Raw genomic sequence first — 19326 nt, forward strand, 5'->3', positions numbered from 1 at the left:
CGTACGTCGGCAATCGTTCTTAGGGTAGTTACCTAAAAAGAAGTAGTCGAGTCTACAAGCAAGCTTTTTTTTTTGTATCTTTAACATACCGTTTTCATCGCATCAAATTTGGCCAAAAAAAAAAAATGCTGAGTCATTTTCAGAATGTTCCAGGCTTACATATATAACCCAAATTTTTAGTCATTTTCGGGTACTGGCCATTCTTAATGATAGTGATCATAATAATAATAATTATTATTATTTCAGTGTCTTCAATTTTATTTTCTTAGTGAACAGTTTCTTGATATATTTATAGATAAGGAAATTCTGATAGCTAGTTAAGTAAAAATCAGAAGCTCCGAAGAGTCACTTACTAGAATCTGCCCAACTTGGTTTAAATCAGTATACTTCAAAGGGAGTCAATCACTGGGTACAAAGTATCTCGCCAATAAGCGTTTAGCGTTAAGTCTATTGTGCACCTGTTCCGTAACAACGATCCAATTGGGAGATTACAACCGGTCGTAAAACTCTACTGTGTATGTACCCCTCAACACGTCGTAAAATTAGCACCACCCAACAACTAATAGAATGAATCTCTCGAGCCAGAGAAGCCTTATCCGCTTACCGGGACCGGGAGAACAGCACGAAGATTGGTGGAATCATCGGCGTCAGAGGGTTCGCCAGGGGCGTTTGGTAGGAATGCCCAGGAGAGCCTTTCCGTGTAAAAATGGATGAATTTGTACCCTAAATGTTCACGCACGCTGACCTCAGCTTTGCCAATAAACAGTTCACTGAGTGTCGGATATTGAACCAAAGTTTCCTGGTGTCTACATGACGGTTTTATCGTAAATTTACCAATTTTTCATGAGCTTTAACTTCGTGTTATATTTTTGAATCTAGCTCTCATCCCAATTACCCCACATAAGCTGAAGTGTTCAGTATGGCTTAATAAATGGCACATATGTAGGTTCTACTATTAGGATAAGTGAGTACGATTGAAATGCCAGTGCGATCCGAAAGAAATCGGTACCTCTGCAAAGGAAGGTAATGATACCTCACTACAGCGGTAGGGTCGTAAAAGTAGAAGGCCATCTCAAGCTCTTGAGCGGGCGCTTGAAGAGGTATCTGCCTGCCTAGCTATCAGACGCTCCATAGGCGTGCACTTGCGTCATCAGAAAAGTGATACAGGACAATAGGGTTCATTTGACTGTGATGATGTCACGGCGCCATCAGTCGAGTGCAACCTGAGAGGCCTGTCTGTCAGATTAAGCTAACGGTTCGTAAGGCGCCAGAGACGCTAGACGACCATTAGCGTTATGCTATTAAGTGCTTCCCTAAAAGTATACTGTGGATACAATTGTACTGCTAATAGCCAGGGAAAGCGGAGTGCAATTTAAATAGGCCGATTCGTTGCTAGGCAGAACTGTAATGTCTTGCTAGATACGAAATGGTAATGACCAACGATTCAGGTCGGAATCTGGCAATGCTACTCATTCGAAAGGTAACACGGTAATTGCAAGCTAATGACGGACTGCTGTACGATTGATCTTATATCGTATCTTCTTAGATTAAGCTGTTCTCGCGAAATACTTTACATTATACGTTGCGCTTAAGTTGCTGTTTTCGACGTTTCCATAGAATTAGGAACGGAGCAAATCGCCAGAGCTCGTCTGAGTATCCAGTTCCGTGGATGCAACGGCCGAGTGGCGGTATTAGTCGACAAGATCCTCTGTTGTCGAGGTGTGACTATTTCTTTGTCGGCTGTCAGCTGATGGGTTTATGGCCCTTGGGGGTTTGCTACCCTCTTCAGCTAGACAGTGATGACGATCCGTGAACCCGCATGCATCGACTAAGGTATCGACCAACCGCAGATTGCCGGGTCCGCCTTCAAACGCTGCTAATGCCTTTAGGCACGATGATAACTTAAGCAGTGCAAAAATAACACGTTTTATCTCTTAATTGGGCGCCCTCCAATGTGCCCATGTATTACACTGCAGACGATTGTATCGACAACGAAGCACTGCCTGAGAACGTTCAACCCATTTAAACTATTGCACAATGCAAACAAAACAGAATCTGTACGGTTTATTTTCACTACTGTTTCTACCTATTGAATAGATCGGGGTGCTTCACGTTCGTGTTTCTAGCGTCATTAAAGAAAAACCACATTTATCACCCAGTGACAGAGAATTATGACAAAAGTCTTACAAACGCCATATATTGATAACCAAACTTCAGAGAAAGCAGAACGATCAAGATTTAACACATTGTCACAAGGACGAGCTTTTGTGTTTGGGATGAATCGAGCACTAGCTTCTCAATGTTGTGTACAAAGCTATTTGTACCTCTTGTATAAAAGTAAGTTCTGTCGACTCTACTTACTATCGACTATCGAGAAACTCGGCCACACGAGCAATATCCATAAGTCTAACAAATGTATTAATTCGTAATTAAGTTGTAATCAATAAAGTAACTTATTATTCGAGAATTCCGGTTAGCTTCGTTCCGCAGCCGTACTTGTAGCTAGCTTGTGCAGTTGAAAATTGTTCAAATAATAAAAAACAAAAGCGAAAATTCAACTGCTGCATCCATGTGGCTGAACACATACGATATTTGTATTTTCCTCTGGCTGACTCTTTATTTGAATTAGTACGTTCATAGGAATTATATTTAGCGCCGAAATAAAAATAGGTTCAGTGTATCAAGTGTCGTATCGGGACACAGAGACTCGCTTCAGAAATTCTAAAGCCGGCAGCCATATTGCACTTTGAGGCCTGATCAAGGCACAATACCTTGGCGTAGCGCTATCGAGCTAGCAGCAAGGCAGTGATGTAGAAAATTATTCATTGACAAAAGGAGCAGGCCATGACCGTGACGATAGCAAGCGCTTGATCGAACCAGTCTGGAAAAAAGGGCTCATCCAAATAAAAACACCGTTCGCACCTGATTGTCATTGCTAATAAAAGGCCATTACCTAAACTAGCCAAATTTAATAGTGTTCGCGTAAGTGAATTTGTCTAACGCTATCCGCAATCTATCTGTGAAACGCATTCGATGCTGCTATTTAATTTTTGACGCTTTTTTATGCGCCGCATATGCATATATATATGGGACATGACAAATTATATATATATATATATATATATATATATATATATATATATATATATAGGGAGACCAATTTGGACACTTTTTACAAAGCTGTGTGTTGTAGCAGTCATGCGTTGATCTGTTATTCTTGGAACTGGAGGGAGTCAGTTCGTCCTAAAACAAAACCACAAGCCTATTCCGGTCAAATAAGGCCTGTTTGACATGGTCTATTATGTGTCATGATAGACGATGAATCAAAGTTGCCATTTCCGAACTGTTTAAGTGTTCGGAGGCGGGAGGTTTGTGTTTGGGGCTCGAGTGCGGATCGGCAGCTATCGTCTAACGTCTTTACACTCAACAAATTCCTCCTGGGACTATAAACGTACTTAGCTTCCTAAGAAATGACGGTACGTTATTGTCAGACTCCATGCAATTTTCGGAAAAGCCGAGGAAGCTTTATATATACAAAAGGCATTAAGTTGGAGACGCGTAAAAAGTCATGTCTAATAATATCGTAAGTTTCGTGCAGCGGCTGTTTCGGTAATAGAGTATGTATCGTTAGATGGATCCCAAATATACCTTAAAGACTGGTTGTCGTTTTTAATATTCGCGTGCTATTTGTTGGCTACCACAAAGGGGTTCTCATGAATTTTGGAGCAGGTATTTTTTTCAAGCGATCTGTGAGCAATCTGGGCCTGGGATTGAAGCCACAATCGAAGCAAACGGCAGTTACACTGAACAGACACGCTAACGAAGGACGATTTTTTGGCAAGTGCAAAAAAACGCATTCAAGGTGCTATTTTAATTTGGGTGAAGTAACGACATTTATTTCTGTCCCGTGCGTTTTCTTGAAAGCCCCAGACTATCTGGAGATTCGTTTCATATTGTACTGTGTTTTGCTTTAACACGGAACGTTCCTTTATATTAGCTACAATAGATTCGCTGATGGCTATTCTTCCCTACGGGCTATTGTAGTTCCATTCAGCTCGGACTAGTGTAAGCACTATACGAGATAGCAACGGTAGTTGTGCATGAGTGAGTGTAGAAATTTAGATGGGTCCAGAACGGCGTCTGCTGCTGCGTCACTCAGAACCAATCATGACCCTACCTAATCGGGTAAGCCATATCTTGGCAGTTTCTAACAGACCGCTTAGTAATCTTACGTTATTCAGCTGGCTAGTTTGTAGATTGACAGCAATGATGGTAGCTAGGTCAGTGATGTCACTGCCAATTTCAAGGGGGCAAAATAGAAACGAACGGCGAACCACTATGTTTGTGTCCGCTTCCCTCGTTCACTTCCACCACCAGCAGTGGGGCAGTGGGTCTACCCAACGGTGACAAATACACGGAACTGTTGGATACAAATAATAAATGTACATTTATAGGTGCACAGCAATGTCTGGCTCGTCTCGTCGTTGGCGATTAGATGGACAGTGGAACAAGGAAGCGAGTAATTAGATGTATATGTCTATCCATCTAACTGTTACAGTAGACGATTCATCGACGATCAGTATTAGATGTTGTACTCGTAGCTGATGTTTGTTATTACCCGCTTCCGCCTGATTCAGCTCCTTGAATTTGTCCTTCCATCTCTCGGCACTGATGTTATTAAGTGCGCCATGTATATATTTAAGAAATGCTCTTGGTCGCTGGCTTGAGTGAAGTTGTTCTTCTTCTTTTTGTTGGTGTCCCTTTGATGAAGGGACCTCTATGTCTACCGTTCCGAGAATGAAAAACGTCTTCAATACACTAAACCGTACCCATTCCTAAAACAAACGATTATTATTACTGCAAATCGCATCCGTTGTTAGAAAATGAAAAGAGACGGACGGATCTACCACAGTTGAGAGCACATATTTCAGCATACGCAAAAACACTTGCTACCCCTTACGTGTGTGTCCTAAATAGTGACTCGAGTGTTTTTGTTGTGCTTTGCCTTTGGTCAACTAACGACATCGGGGTCCGTCCGAATAGTGAATAATAGACAAATCGCAATAAATTAATTTGTAGGCAGACTTTCAGAAAGTAAGCATACGATGATGGGAAGAAACAATAGATAGATGTGTGGTATCATTGGCTGTGTGATGACTAGTAGAAGTTCAAATAGTCTGTACTGGAGCTGAGCCTTTGACACCCGGTACAAAGGAATCGTCGTTACGGGATACTTTTGTGGGAAAGGTCTTCCCTAGCCTGGGCTAGGGAAGAGCAGGTCGAACGATAGACTTACTTTGTCGAAGCAGTTGCAGCTACTTCTCAGTTGAACGCAATTATGCCCAACTTTTCCGAATCATTCCAATCCAAAAATTAACATTAATTTACAATGCACTGCCTAATCTATCTGTTCCTTTGTCAGTGTCATTTAACCGTTATCTTAATTAACATAGATCTGCTAGTCCCCGTTTGGGCTCCATGCATGCAATTATGATATACATTGTGTACATTTCAATAAAGTTTTACTGTAAAGTTGAGGTGTGCTTCGTTCTACTATTTTTCTGTGTATCACCCTGAACCACGACCCATAAATCCTCTGAGAACTATCCTATTTATCCATTTTTGGATATTTGATCAATTTTCCCTTTGGTTGCCATACGACTATTAGTGCTTACGGTAACGCTTACGATCGTTCCGAAGCTGTTCAATAGAATGTTCCTGATAGTTACTGTGGTGATAAGGATCCGCACAATACGACAGATTCGTGTCCTGTTTATCGTTGGCTAGCTTTAATAATAAGAGTGATCTAGAAAGCTACCTCGTCACAAGAACTAGTATTGGTAATCTGGCCTGATCGACTACATTCCCAAACCCCTGTCTCTCGCCGAGTTCTCCAGCTCTCATAAACGGTTGCTTCGCTATAGAGTCGGTCGTCCGCTGGCGTTTGGTACTGCCGCCGTAGTTCGCTGTGGTGGCGACTGATCGCTGCTCGTTGGCAGAAGGACGACAGAGAGGAGGGGAGACGACGAGGAAGCCCAGCCCCTCACGACGCGGCGGCCGCCGCCGCCGCCGCTGCTGCTGCCGCGTAGTAGCCACAGCTACGGCAGATACAACGAACACTAGATGTGGATTGAGCTCTACAGAACAAGCGTGACAGCGGCCGCGCCACCACTACCCCCCGCCGCCATAACAAAGAAGAGGCAGCGAGAGCGGTGGCGCGGAGGAAGAAACGAAAAGAGCGCTATCGCGGTGAACAGAAACCGGGAGAGAAGAGATCGACGACTGAAGGCCAGCTAGCAACGATCAGACTTGAACCGTACAGGCCAGTGCTGCACATACGCGCAGAGATAGCAGCGATGTGGATAAGGACACATATAACTAGCTCCTTCACGCTGCCTGGCACTGAGTGTTGGGCCTACGGATCGACCGTCTGCCTATTCTATCATATCGGCCTGGTCGTCGTCGCTGCTGCTGTCGTCCCCTGCGATGTTGGGCCATGATGATTGCTTGAGTTAGAGAGACGAGCGCTGAGAAGAACGTCGACCGTAGCGCCCTCCCATTTGGTAGGGCGGGCTCTCTCGCTCGCTCACTAGCCGGCAAATTCACCCGCTTTGTGTTCGAGCAATGCCGTGCTTGTAGAGCGGCCATTCGAATATTTCACTGCTGTTGCTGCTACTACTACTCGAGTTGATAGTTCGATCGGTTGGTCGCTCGCTCGCTCGCTAGGTCTGTTTGACGACGCCAGGACCGATTTCGCTTGCTGTCGACTGCTTCGTGCTTTGGGTCGGTTCTCGCTACCTATGAGAAAAAGCCGACCAACGTGGATATTGTCACTGTTTGTGCTGTCGCTGGCGAGAGCCTGCCTCTTCTACTGCACTGTCCGTCGTATTGCCGGCGTCGATAGAGGCTTCCTGCTGCTGGCGGCAACCAGCTCCACACATAGTTGCTTCTGCCGCTGCTGCTTGAGCGATCACTGGTCTCCTTCTTTTTCCTTTTCTATGGTCAAGGGCGCTTCTGCTACTTGCAGTAAGCGTAGTATTCTACAGGCGTGCTGCGTATGGCGTCTGTAGCAGTCACTAAGAGAGTAGCAATGGTAGTTGTAGGAGAAAACCTGGAGGGTCCCTTTCTAGCCTGTAGTGCTTGTCGTCGCCAGTGCAGTGTGCCTGAGTTCCGTCAGCGATGGCTTACTGTATCAGTCCCATCACTGGCCAGCATGAGCTGGCCCTCGCCACGGCGTGTTACTTATTGGTGTTAGCGCAACGATGGTGCCACCACCACCAGCCAGCCGGAGATAGAGGTGATCATGCCGCTAGTTAAATGATATAGTAATATAGCTGGTGCCTCTTAGTTCAGCCATTGTTAGCGCAGCGAGAATGAGTGTGGCCTACTGCTGCAGTGGGATGCTTCGGCTCGTTTTCGCTGCATCGAAACACGGCTGGCCAGCCGGCCAGACAGGGTTAGGTGGATGCTGTTTTGGGCCTGTTTCTCTGACGTATTGCTTAGGTACTGCTGTGCTTTCCGAGCCCGTCTCCCATGTCAGTAAATGTTTCTGTGAAGCGTCTGACTGAACTCGACGTACCCCTGCTTTCTAATATGATATAACCGGTCAGCTATCTGTGGCTCTCCATCGTTGCAATCACATCAGGGCTGCATCGGCGACCAAGAAAAACGTATTTCTATAGAATTATGGCAGCACAAATATTGTATAGCACGCGGATGAAACCGCAACGAAACTGTCTAAATAGAAAAAATGTTCGCCGACAGGCAACAGACCTGCAGAATAATGCACGCTTCACGCAAACGGTCAGCCGGATAGCTGGGCTCACAGTAACAATTAGCCCATTATTTTGTACTAGAACATGGGCACGTTATCGATAGGAAGGCTCATCCAGCTGCTAATAAACGATCAAGACCGTTCGAATGAACCTCAGCATTTTACACTAACCAACTGAGCAAAGCAGGACACACTGCTTAAGGTGAAGGGCCGACATGAAATTGGCCCGGGCCAAAATTTAACTTCTCACCATTCCCGATTCATTGGTTTAGCAACAGTGAAGTGAGCTTAGACCAGGAAAGAAAAAGAGTAAGTTGGCGCGGTGTTGTCAGAAAGCGCGATCGCTCGTGCCGAAAAGCGTCAATACTTTTATTGCCATAATAATTAAACGACTAGTGATTGCAAAATAAAAGGAAAATCGGCATAGTTTATTTCAAGTTGGCTAGAAGAGGTAAGAAGGGGCAATGGCTGAACGACCACGGTGTTCCGAGGGGTCAATTCGAACAGTAGCTTCTAAGAAAAGTGTTGCCGATTAGCAGAAGAATCGAGGACAAAAGAAATGTATGTTCTGAAGAAGCGTTCGCGTATATTCAACGCTGGCGTCCTATTAAACTTAGGACCACCACTTTCCTTTAGATGGTGACATAGTTAAAACACTGACAGTAAGCACATTTGTTCCTTGCTATTTTGAATCGTATTAAAGATGTTTGCTCGGCAGGTGAAAGAGTAATCCACCGTTCCAGTTCATTGGAGTAAACTCTTTTTTATTGCTCATTCCCATCGATCTTCTTCCAACCTGGGAACTAAAAGATGTTGCAGATTGATTCACAGACGTAATTATCTATGAGTCAATCTGCAATAGCTTTCTGATTGACGGGGTATGCCTGAGTGAAGCGGTGATGATCTTGCAATATGAACTATCTGGACGCCTGACATCGTATTGATTGATGTACGTGGCATGCCACCACCTTTACTTCTTTTTGGTCGTTTCGCCGATTGCCCTATTCGAGCTAATTTCCCCATTAGAACGACTATCGTAAAGGCCTTTTCTAACTATGTGTCGCTCTCTAGGGATCGAACACGGTATTCAAATGTACTATTTGTCGTTACGCTTGAAAGTAAGGAATATAAGCGTGTTTTCTATTATCGTTCGTTAAATCACGTTCTCTAAGGCGACAAACAGTATAGAGCTGAATATCATTTTTGAGGTAACGAAGTGAACATTACATAATTACAATAGAAAATTTGCCTCCCGTTAAATCTTAGACCTGCTACGTGGATCCGGCTAGGTCCGGAGTGTAGTTAAAGTAATTAGCTATAATTAGATAGATATTATTGAGTGCTAAAATAAAATAATGAAATTATTTATTCTGTCATCGGTAGCCAAGCTACGTTACACGCTTCTTGCACTGCCTTAAGGCTTCGTGTTGCTTTTGGGAGAACGTTTGCTTGCCCAAGACCAATCCAGTAAAAAAACCAGTGGGTAAGTTTAATAGCAATTTCGCAAACACCATATTCCTACGGCGTCCGTCTGTGGAATTATCTATATATTATTTTTACTGGCTGTTTTTTTTCCATTGGAAGCATAAATACCTAGATATATGAGCAGAGGTTTCAGCCAAAACTAAAGCCAGCTATAAGATAATACGTATATTACAATTATGGCGTGAATCGCTAGTTGTGGCTAGAAGAGATAGATAGGCGTATGCGGTACTTAAATCTGTAAACAATGTATATACATACATGTACGAAGCACAGTTTACTGTGGGTACTGAAGCATCAAGACATCGTTGCGGAGCGCACTCATTTTTATTGTCTATGCTTAGCACTAACCCGTACACACATTGCGATAAGAGCGAGAATTTGTCTTCATCTGATTATTTATCACCAGAAGATACAGCCAAATCTTGCGTATTATATTGGCCCATATAAAAATGAAGAAACAGCACACATCTTCTGCAAATGCCAAAGGTTAATGGCCGACCGGCGTATGCTAACATATCTGAAATGATGGATCGATACATTTAGCCGACTAATTAGAACCGCAGCTTTTTTTTTTATGTTTTAGCGATGCCCTTTTAAATGGCTCTTACCGAAGAGAAAGATATATACCCATCTACACGTATACTATAAGTAATCGTGCTATGTGGAGCATTCCTAGATAAGTCTCTCGCTTGTTCTAGCGACCTATCAAATTTGAGTTAATGAACGCATACCGTGATGATGTTGATATTGGCCTTCTGTGATAAATGGGCCGAAAATGCGGCCAAGCCTGCTTGAACAAAAACAACCTCTCTCCGATAGGTTGTTTTTGTTCATTGGAGAATCTTAAGGTTGACGATTTGCAATCTTTTTTTTTTGGATTCGCATTCACTGGTCTATTCCCTCAGCCGTATTGTAAGACTTCTGCTCTTTAGTAGATGTTCGTTCAACGGTCAGAAGATGTAGAGAAAAAAAAAAATACTTTTTCAGAATAATCGTCTGCTGTTAATAGGTTTCGCAATTATTAACACCATCATTTTGATGTTGTTAATTATGATGATCGGTATAATAACAAACGTTTCTGAAGTGTAAATAATTTTGCAACGAATATAATTACTAGTAATTTGTATAATTATAGCGTCAATAATTAGCCCAACAAGCGTTTATCATTCGACCATTTGGTTTTCATGACTTTTCAACCGCAATTTGTTTTAGGAATAGACAAAAGAAGCGAACTTTTCAGCTGTGTGGAAACAACTTATTTCTTTTTGTCGTAGCGATGAAAGCCAACAGTTGTTTCCAGTGCTAACTTCACTTGGTAACTCGGCGCCTCGGGGCATGTTCGAACGCCCGCGCGCATCTTACCATTTTATAGTTTTTCCTTTGATACGAAGCGAAAATACTGTAAAAACAGTTTGCCGCTGATAGGTGGACGCATGCTTCCATCTTTTTCGAGCAAAAACATGAGCGGCGATCCTTTCAACTTACCGAACTTTACAAGAACTTTATCGAACATTTTCACAGATCAATTCTGCTTGACAGGACGAATGTCTAATGGGAAATTTCTCAGTTGCGTGCACCCTCTGGTATTAACCTATTAGATGTACATTTCGTCTCGTATCTTAGGAGATGCCCGCGGATACATGTTGAACCTCTGATCCTTTTGCGTTGTGCCGTGTTCGTATGTGTGTGGGTGCCTGTGTGAATATGTACATTTGTATACTAGCATCTGTGAATCAAACGCTACCCAGATGAAAGCTGCCTTGTGAAGCGGCTATACAGCGCTGGATCGGACTACCCCCGGTGGTTTTCTCCGCTGGTTTGCTACAATGAGTTGATACCCTTTGCAACATCCCTGCATCGATTACATAGAGCAGGCCTAGAGATTTTGCTAGTGTGAATAGAGATCGTACGATATGGTAGGGATGCTGCTAGCCCGACGCCACACTCACATAGCCACCTTTATGCCGAGTCGGTCGTCCGCTCAGTTGTGCCGTTTAGCAGACAAACCCTGCGATCTTTGGGGGCGCCCCCTATGGCGCGCTAACCGCGAGATTCCAGCGGTTAGCAGACAAACGCCAGAAACAGAGGCCAGTTCTATAGTCTGACCGGTCGCTCTACGCAAAGCAGATTGGCAGCTGTTCAGTGCTGCTGAATGCAGTTTGCGGGAGCACCAAAAACCAGATGAGCCGGCCTGTCATCGGAAAGGTCAAACCGAACAGGCCGCTGTAAGCGTCCGTCGATCTGCAGATGCTTTACCTAAGCTTCCCCGTCGTTGATGTATAGCATTGTCAGCCTTTTGGTTACCTGTCGCTGCTGCTGCTACTGCTGCGGTGGGTTGCCGCAGAGGAACACGCTGTGTCAGAACCGACCGTGGCCACTGCCAATGGTCCATTGACGGACGTAGTGTCTATACAGAACATCGTTTGATTGTACATTGTATACGAACACATCGACGCTGATGTATTATACCATGGTACTTGTCTGTCGTGATAATGCGATGATACTTCATGACGAACAGAAAGAAGGACTGAAATCAAACGCGGCGGGTGCGAGCGAGCGGGCGAGCGAGCGTACGTTCAGATTGCGGTTTTTTGCGTTTCTTCGTGATTCCACGGATCAACTTAGCGGCACCGATGTAGTTCTGTCCGAATGTGTCTGCTGGCTATGTGTGGAGAACTGTAGCCACATTCAACCGCCGCTTTGCCTTCGGTATGAAACAGAGCAACACTAGGATATGGGTTTGGATTGTGTCTAGCCAACAGCATATAAAGGAATCCTTGCATTTTTCTAGTAAGGTCCGTGTTACTGGCCGTAATATTAGAGGGCAGCGCTGCCCCACGCAGATTTACAGCTCGAATTTCGTCTAAATAGACCTGATTTCCTTGGTGGCAGTTCCGCAACTTCTCAACTACAGAACTAAAAAAGATCCCATCCAAGAACAATGGGTGGCTAATGTGTTCTCCTCCCTAGATCTGCAGGTGCGAATGATTTCCTGATCCACTCTCATGGCAAATGTATATGTATATAAGTTTCGACTCAATTAACCTCATAACCCGTCATTTATGTCTGATATGACTCGACAGTATAGAATAGGTAGTGCTCACCGAATCATATAACAAGCCTACCTAAGTTTTGAAACCGAATCATGGTCATTTCCGGCCGGGTTGATGAGAAGTGCTGAAAAATATCCAGCCCGTATTTGGCAAGTGTCTGACTGCATGAGTTTGTTTTTTTTGACAGCGAAAATAAGCTATTAAAGAGCTTGTATCGTACTTTACGTTGGGCAGAAATCAAACACTACTAAATGCGTTTAATAACAAAACTTGCGAACAGATGGTACTAGAGCTTTCGCGACGGATGGGAACATCGTGAAGGCAATTCTGTTAATACAGTCATGCTTAAAAGGTACAATTGTGTTAAAAAGACGAAATAATTCAAGCTGGAGAACCACCGCTCAGGCAACTCATAAGACACAAGCAGTGTTGGACCATTTGGATGATTCATAGGCGAGAAGGCTCAGCACTTAAGGATCTCTGAATTCCAAAAAAATGCAAAGCAATGCAGACTGTCTCAGAACAACCTTAACGCACTACAGGAAGGGTCGATTATGCTTCAACATGTCATTACAGATAACGAGACCTGCGTGCGCGCCTATGACGTGGGTACCAAATTACCATCATCACAAAGGTGAACCCAAGCTGAAGACCGGTACAACGATGTAGGTTAAAAAGCAAGTTCATTCTCAGCATCTTTTTCAACTATAAGAAGTAAGGCGTTATTATAGTCGTCGAATGCTTTTAATGTTGCTCCTTTTTTTTTTTTTCAGAACACCTTGATACCTTTGTTACCGTAACTTCCGTATTCGTGTATCCCTTTTACCAAAGCTCCAAATGCCAGAAAAGACCTAAACAACATTGAAGTCCAACGATTGAATCTGAGCATTTTGTTAACGATTTGAAGTACGATGGTATACGCGCATTGAATTTCGATACGGATTTGAACGACTGAGGTATATACAATTGGTATAAAACAAAATTTTCTGTATAATTTTCATTTAGTTGTGTTAGTGGTCTTCATGGGGCGAAGCGAATGTAAACGTAGGTAATGCTTGCTTGTATATTAAATACTGTTATAGTTTTTTTTAGGGACACCTATTTAAATTATTAAATTTATACTTTTCAACAAAAAACTCTGCGTTTCGATATCGTTTTTTCTTTCTCCTAGTAAAAAGATTGATATCAGCTGCATGTATGAACAGAACTGGATGAATCCCTTTGCATCAACTCGAAGCATCTATTAATAATAATATTGGTCTAGAACTAAAATTCGTAACAGGGGAAAGCGGTTCCATGAAATTACGGGACGATTGTGGGTCGCCGATATTATAACTACGTTATATTCTATGCCAAAGGCAGCAAGCAACTAGGTTTACTGAGTAATAGCCCAGTAAGTCCGCAAAGGCACGCTCTCTCTGGAAGAATGAATCCGATCCTGATCGTGGACCTATTAATGACGAACAATATTTTTATCCTGAAACAAAAACATAGGGAAATAAAAAAGCGAAAATTACAATGTATCACGAGCAGGGAAGTTCGTCGACGGTCGTTGCGTTAACTTCATTTCCCGTTTCAATCTCCCCACTCAAGTTTCGACAGCTACGAGACTCCTGGTCGATGTACGTGACACTACGGGCCCAGTTGTCGGGGATCAGCCATATGTCTTTGCATCATGTCAGCTTAGACGAGAGAAAATCAGTCAATGATAGAGCAAAGGAAAAAGAAGACGATTGCCTCGATAAATAAGAAATAAGATGACGAGATAGTGTGAAAGTAAATGGCGATCAAGCGAAACATAGAAAAGACTAGCACGACGTACACGTATTGGTAGTGGCTGAAGTTGCATAGACTTTGTTGATCCCGTAACGTGGATGAAGCTCCTGTCTGGGTTCGCTACCACAACATCTGATAGCAGATGCATACGTGTAGACATTTACTATCACGATGGTTGTTTTTTGCTGCGAAATTTTTAACACGACTCTTAATAATGTCGCTTAAATAATAACAGTAATGCCGTCAATTGTAATAATCCGACAGTGCCTTCTATGTTACTTTTCCATCGGATCACGACTGAGTGAAGCTAATTCCAAGTAAAAAAAAAAAAGTAGCAAGCCGTGTACATTTCTTGCCAACATTTCGATAGATACCCTTATATGTAGTTACGATGGCATGCAAATTAAAATAATTGTTAACTTCTTTCGATGAAACGCATCATTAATATTTGCAGGAGTAAGCAGATTTATCTATCCGCCTGTTTATGAAGCAGTTTAATAATACTTGTCCTAGCGTACTTGCGCCCTTAGTGGCCGTAGGACGGTTTTTAGAAAACCGTTTTTAAAGGTAGCCTGCAAGATTTGCGACTTTCGTCCGGCCAGAGGGACTTCGCTTTCATTGCGACGGACTGGAGTGTCACTAGAATAATCCTATTTAGGCGGCGTCAGTGTGGCAGGTGATACAGTAAAGTATCGCAAAACGCTAAGCATGACCAAAAACCCCTTAGTTTGTATACATATTTATACAAGATGGGGGACACTTCTTCTTTATATGTTACGATATGCGACAATTAGATGGCCTATTGATTGTAGTAATTAAATTGGTCCGAATATGCTGTATTTTTACTTAAACTAATATTGGGTGGAAAGCAAAATTCAAAGTTAACCCGCAATACGCATAGAGTCTAAGTTAGTTAAGTTTACATGCTTTCCTTTCGCACACACAAGCTGATGAGGAAATCGTAAGACGTTTTTACATAAGACGTTTTTGTGGACAGTGGATATGCGAATCGAATCAAACTAAAGACGGACTAATGAGATGCGACAATGTATAATAATAGATCATGCAATTGGGGCATTTAAATAATATAATAAATAAACAAAAAATAATAATAAGGAATTTAAATAATAAGATATTCCGCAAATATATTTTAGATGGATTGGATCAGGTGCAAAGCTACAAGAAAGGCATACTTTTAGAAATTACCCACACCTGATTTGACCTGTATCAAGCCCGATTGACTCATTCTTATTGTGCTATAGACTAAGAAGTCCCATTACTCTGTTGGGTCTAAACAAGATACCCAGTTAGCAGCGAACGCGAGGCCGCGTTCAGGCAAATATCAAAGCTTACGGGTGTTACGCTCTACATTCAATCAGTAAGTATTATTTTGACAGTTTTATATAAATATCTAAACAATATCAATGCTCTCCTCAACGCAGTGCTTGAGAACGCTGTTCCAGCACAAGCGTGAATTTTCATATATTCATCTCCGTGTCGGTGGTGGCGATCAGGCATATTTGTCGACTGCATGTACTATGTATCTATGACCGCTGCTGGCGCAGGAGCCAAGCCACACTCGAGGATAGCCATGACATTTGAGCGCGTAAATCAAATAAATAGGTTCCCTTCCTCTTTATTCCTGCCGTCACCAGTGTGAAGCTTAGGAACGGATGGCTTAGAGGCATCTTTGACTTTTCCATCTTGCCAGGCTACTCTACGGTACGGCGACTACAGCTGGCAAACAGGCGGCCGTTGCCTGACGATATACAACCATCCTGGTGGCTGGCCCCCAGTCATTTTCTCGTCGCTAGGCCTTGGCAAGAAAGAGGGTCGTCGTTTTTGTTGTTGCAGTTTACAGAGACATATTCGTGGAGGTTGTTGCCGATTTGGGCGCTGCCGTCAGTACGAACACAGGAGGCCAAACGCATTGGGACGGCGTTCGCCGATATACCGTTGGTTAGCAAAGCGTTGCTATGGTGCTGGCGCGCTGAATAACATTAGCATCCAGCGGTTGTCGTGGCAAAAGCAGCGGTATCAAGAGCTGTTTCGGCTGATGTTCTGCAATACGCCGCCAGCTCTACGATCCAAAATAGTATTTCTCGCTCTCTATTAAACTGACTGACGTTATTATTGTTTAGAGCGGCTAGGGGATACGTGGCTGGATCAAATCACGCCGTAATTTCTCTTTCTCGTCGGCTGGCTTGATCAGCTTCCTGTCTAATGTTGCTCAGTGATGATGACTGACGCGCTTACATGTATTTTGCTCATTCATGCCCTGCAATTTAACACTATAGGCACTGTCCCTCGGGCAACGGTCATGAATTGCTCATGCAATAATATTGGTTTGATGTTGTATATGTACAATATAGCAATAAATGTGTTTTGTTAGCTCGGTAGCATATTGTGTTGTAGTACCGATACACACTGATACATCGTCGACTATCCTTACCGTGGTCATTAGTCCGATATCTGACTGACAGTTCTACTAGTAGCGCTGCCATTCCTATTGTTCTGTCAAATGTAAACGATAAAGAGAGCGGTTCTCGCAGTTCTGCTCCCTTGAGCTCCATATCGCATGGAGCAAATCTTCGATGTTACCTCATATTTTTTCTGTTTTCATTGCTCTCCATCTACCGGCAGCAGAGCAGTGAATCCTTGTCTATCCGACGGGGGCTTTCCACCGCTGTCTGGCTTAATATGTTGCACAATTAGCTAGCATTGCGTTGATCTCATCGGTTACTTTGTTGTGCTCGTTGTTGGATCGGCCGATTCGCTGGTGGTCGAAGCCGTCCGTCCGTCCGTCCGTCCGTCCGGATGAAACTGGTGAAGTAGTCCGCTCGCAACGGAATGGGGCATAAAAACCATTGCCTACAGCAGTAAAGCTGCTTGGTCGGCGATCACGTAAGGATGTGCCCATGGCCGCCGCATAGACTTCTTCACATCGGACACATGGGCATCCTGTCTATTCGTTTATCCCTACAATTTGCTCTCACTCCTGCCTCGTCTTCAATTGTAAATTTCACGATAGCTGTCCTGCCGTCCGGCGCGTTGCCAATAGCTTGTCATCAGGTTGACCAATGGCCCGTTTTTCCTTCTTAGCTTCGCTCTCACTCTCTCTCCCCAATGAAGCTAGCGCGCCGCCACTGATTCCAATGCCACGAGAGCAATTCCGATTCCTAGTCACTGACTCAACCCTCGGTTGTTCCTTCCTTCTTGTCCTGCCGAGCCTGAGGAAGCGGATAATGAAGATCACGATGATCCCCACCGCTCACTGGTGGGGATTGGTTTGCCCTTTTCCTTGCCACACACTTACGCTGGCTTTTCTTTTCTCTGCGATAGTGGCGTCCCTAGTGCCATTTAAATTATGGAGCTGGCGTTGTCCACACGATTGGATCGCGAATGTAGCTACACGATGCTGTTCTATAGCTAACATCAGGCGAACGAAAGTGCTGAAAAATCAACGAACAAAAATAAATTGGACAGTTGCTCAAGAGCTGATCTCGGCAGGCGACTCTTGCTTCTCATCAATAGAAATGTCCTGTGCAGGAAGCCAACTGGCGATTCACTACAGGCTCCTATTTTCCATCTACCTACTACACGAGACGACATCGACAACGAAAATATAATAGAAGAAAAGAAAAAAAAAAAAAGGCAAGAACAGATAGGCAAAATCTTCGTATCTGTCCAGACAGCCGGACGGAAATGATATAACGAGAATGATTTCTGACATGGAGAGGTAATGCTTTTGAGGGAAAGCCAAAACAATACTATTTGTTCTATAGACAGGCAACAATAAGAGTTAGGTTGATTTCAATACGTAGGAAAAGACGAAGCTTTAGTAAAGCCGTTTGCTTCTCTACTGTTGATGCTATTCGGCGCATTCATTCGTATACGTATTTTCTATTGAAGTTGGTCGGCTTGAAGACGAGTTGTACGTAGCTAGAGTATCTACGAGTTCCACAATAAGCATAATTAAATGAAAAATTAAATCTTTTTTTTTTTTGGTTAGCGCTAGGTACGGTTTTTGCCATGTTTTGTAAAAATCAAATATACGTATTGTCAGAGTATCGGTAAAGCAGTATCATTTCAAAATTCTAGATCGTTTCTAGAGCTGTAGGGTAAAAAGATATATAATATTTTTTTTTTTTATTTGTTTTCCCTTTTTGAAACTTGATAAACTTGCATAAACGAGCATTTGTGTTTGCTTGCTCTCATATTGTTTCACATTCTCGAAGAACGTTTGATGGATCACTAGTAAACAAGCTATTCGCTAGTACCGAATTTCGAAACTTCCCGTGATGCACAATCCAATAAGGCAAGCTCGCAGGCCCTTTTGTAATTCTATTCAAGGGACGAGATGTATGTAATCGGGCGTAGCCTGGCCCGTATCAAAAGCATAGCTAACTAAATATTGGTCCACCACGCGTTGGTCATAACGAGTTGCTAGCACATTCTTTGGGCCAAGTGTTTCGTTACAAATAATATATAGGTAAGACAGACAATGTTAAGGTAACTTCGATTTGGTGATTCCATAACGTGTACTACGTCAAATGTTAGAAAACTATGTTAACTTTAGTCAGATTATGGCTGCCCGCAAGTGAAGAATTAGGTCACACTCTGATCTCCCCAAACCTGAAATCTAACCTTCATAAAACGATCTCTTGGTGACCTGCTATTTCTGTAAAAAAGCGATACGTAGCTTTAACAATACTATAGAAAGCATCGAACGCTGGCTGCTCGAAACGATAAATACATTTACCCACAACTTAGAGGTATTTTTTATTATCGGTGTTGATTGTTTTCACGTATATAACTAGAAGAAGCACAGGCATCATACAGTGGATTATATACATGTATGTTTATACAGTGCACGTGACTTAAAAACAATTTAAGATTCGAAGTGCTCTACTTACTTGTCTGTCTGGTCTAGTATTATTTGCCTAGCAAAAGCAAATAAGCAATAATTTCTTTGGCACGATTTGTTTCAGGCGTCCCCGCAGGACCTCTCAGCATCATCCACGCAAAGTCCAAGCAGCCCTGAGACGCGGTCTCCGTCTCCGGGCCTTACGTCCGCCGAGGAGCGAAAATTTTCGACGGCACCTGCAGGTGGCGGCGGCAACTCTCAGCCACCTCAGATCTACCCCTGGATGCGAAAGGTTCACGTCGGTCAGAGTAAGTATCTAATCTATTTGGGTCGCACAAAAACATCCTCACAGCTATCAAACAAAATTCCCT

The 19326-nt window shown here is 43.2% G+C and overlaps 1 protein-coding gene across 5 annotated transcripts in view; it reads left to right on the forward strand.

Moving 5' to 3' along the window:
* The window catches only part of LOC111252483 (uncharacterized), an 81602-nt gene that overhangs the window by 12850 nt on the left and 49426 nt on the right, over positions 1-19326 (forward strand). For all 5 annotated transcript variants that reach the window (XM_022810467.2, XM_022810465.2, XM_022810468.2 and 2 more), the window contains exon 2: positions 19080-19263. In XM_022810467.2, coding sequence (XP_022666202.1) covers positions 19080-19263 — 184 coding nt within the window. The remainder of the gene's footprint in view (positions 1-19079; positions 19264-19326) is intronic.

Source organism: Varroa destructor, unplaced genomic scaffold (assembly GCF_002443255.2).
Source record: "Varroa destructor unplaced genomic scaffold, Vdes_3.0 BEIS01000006.1, whole genome shotgun sequence".
In the NCBI taxonomy this organism is placed as follows: domain Eukaryota; kingdom Metazoa; phylum Arthropoda; class Arachnida; order Mesostigmata; family Varroidae; genus Varroa; species Varroa destructor.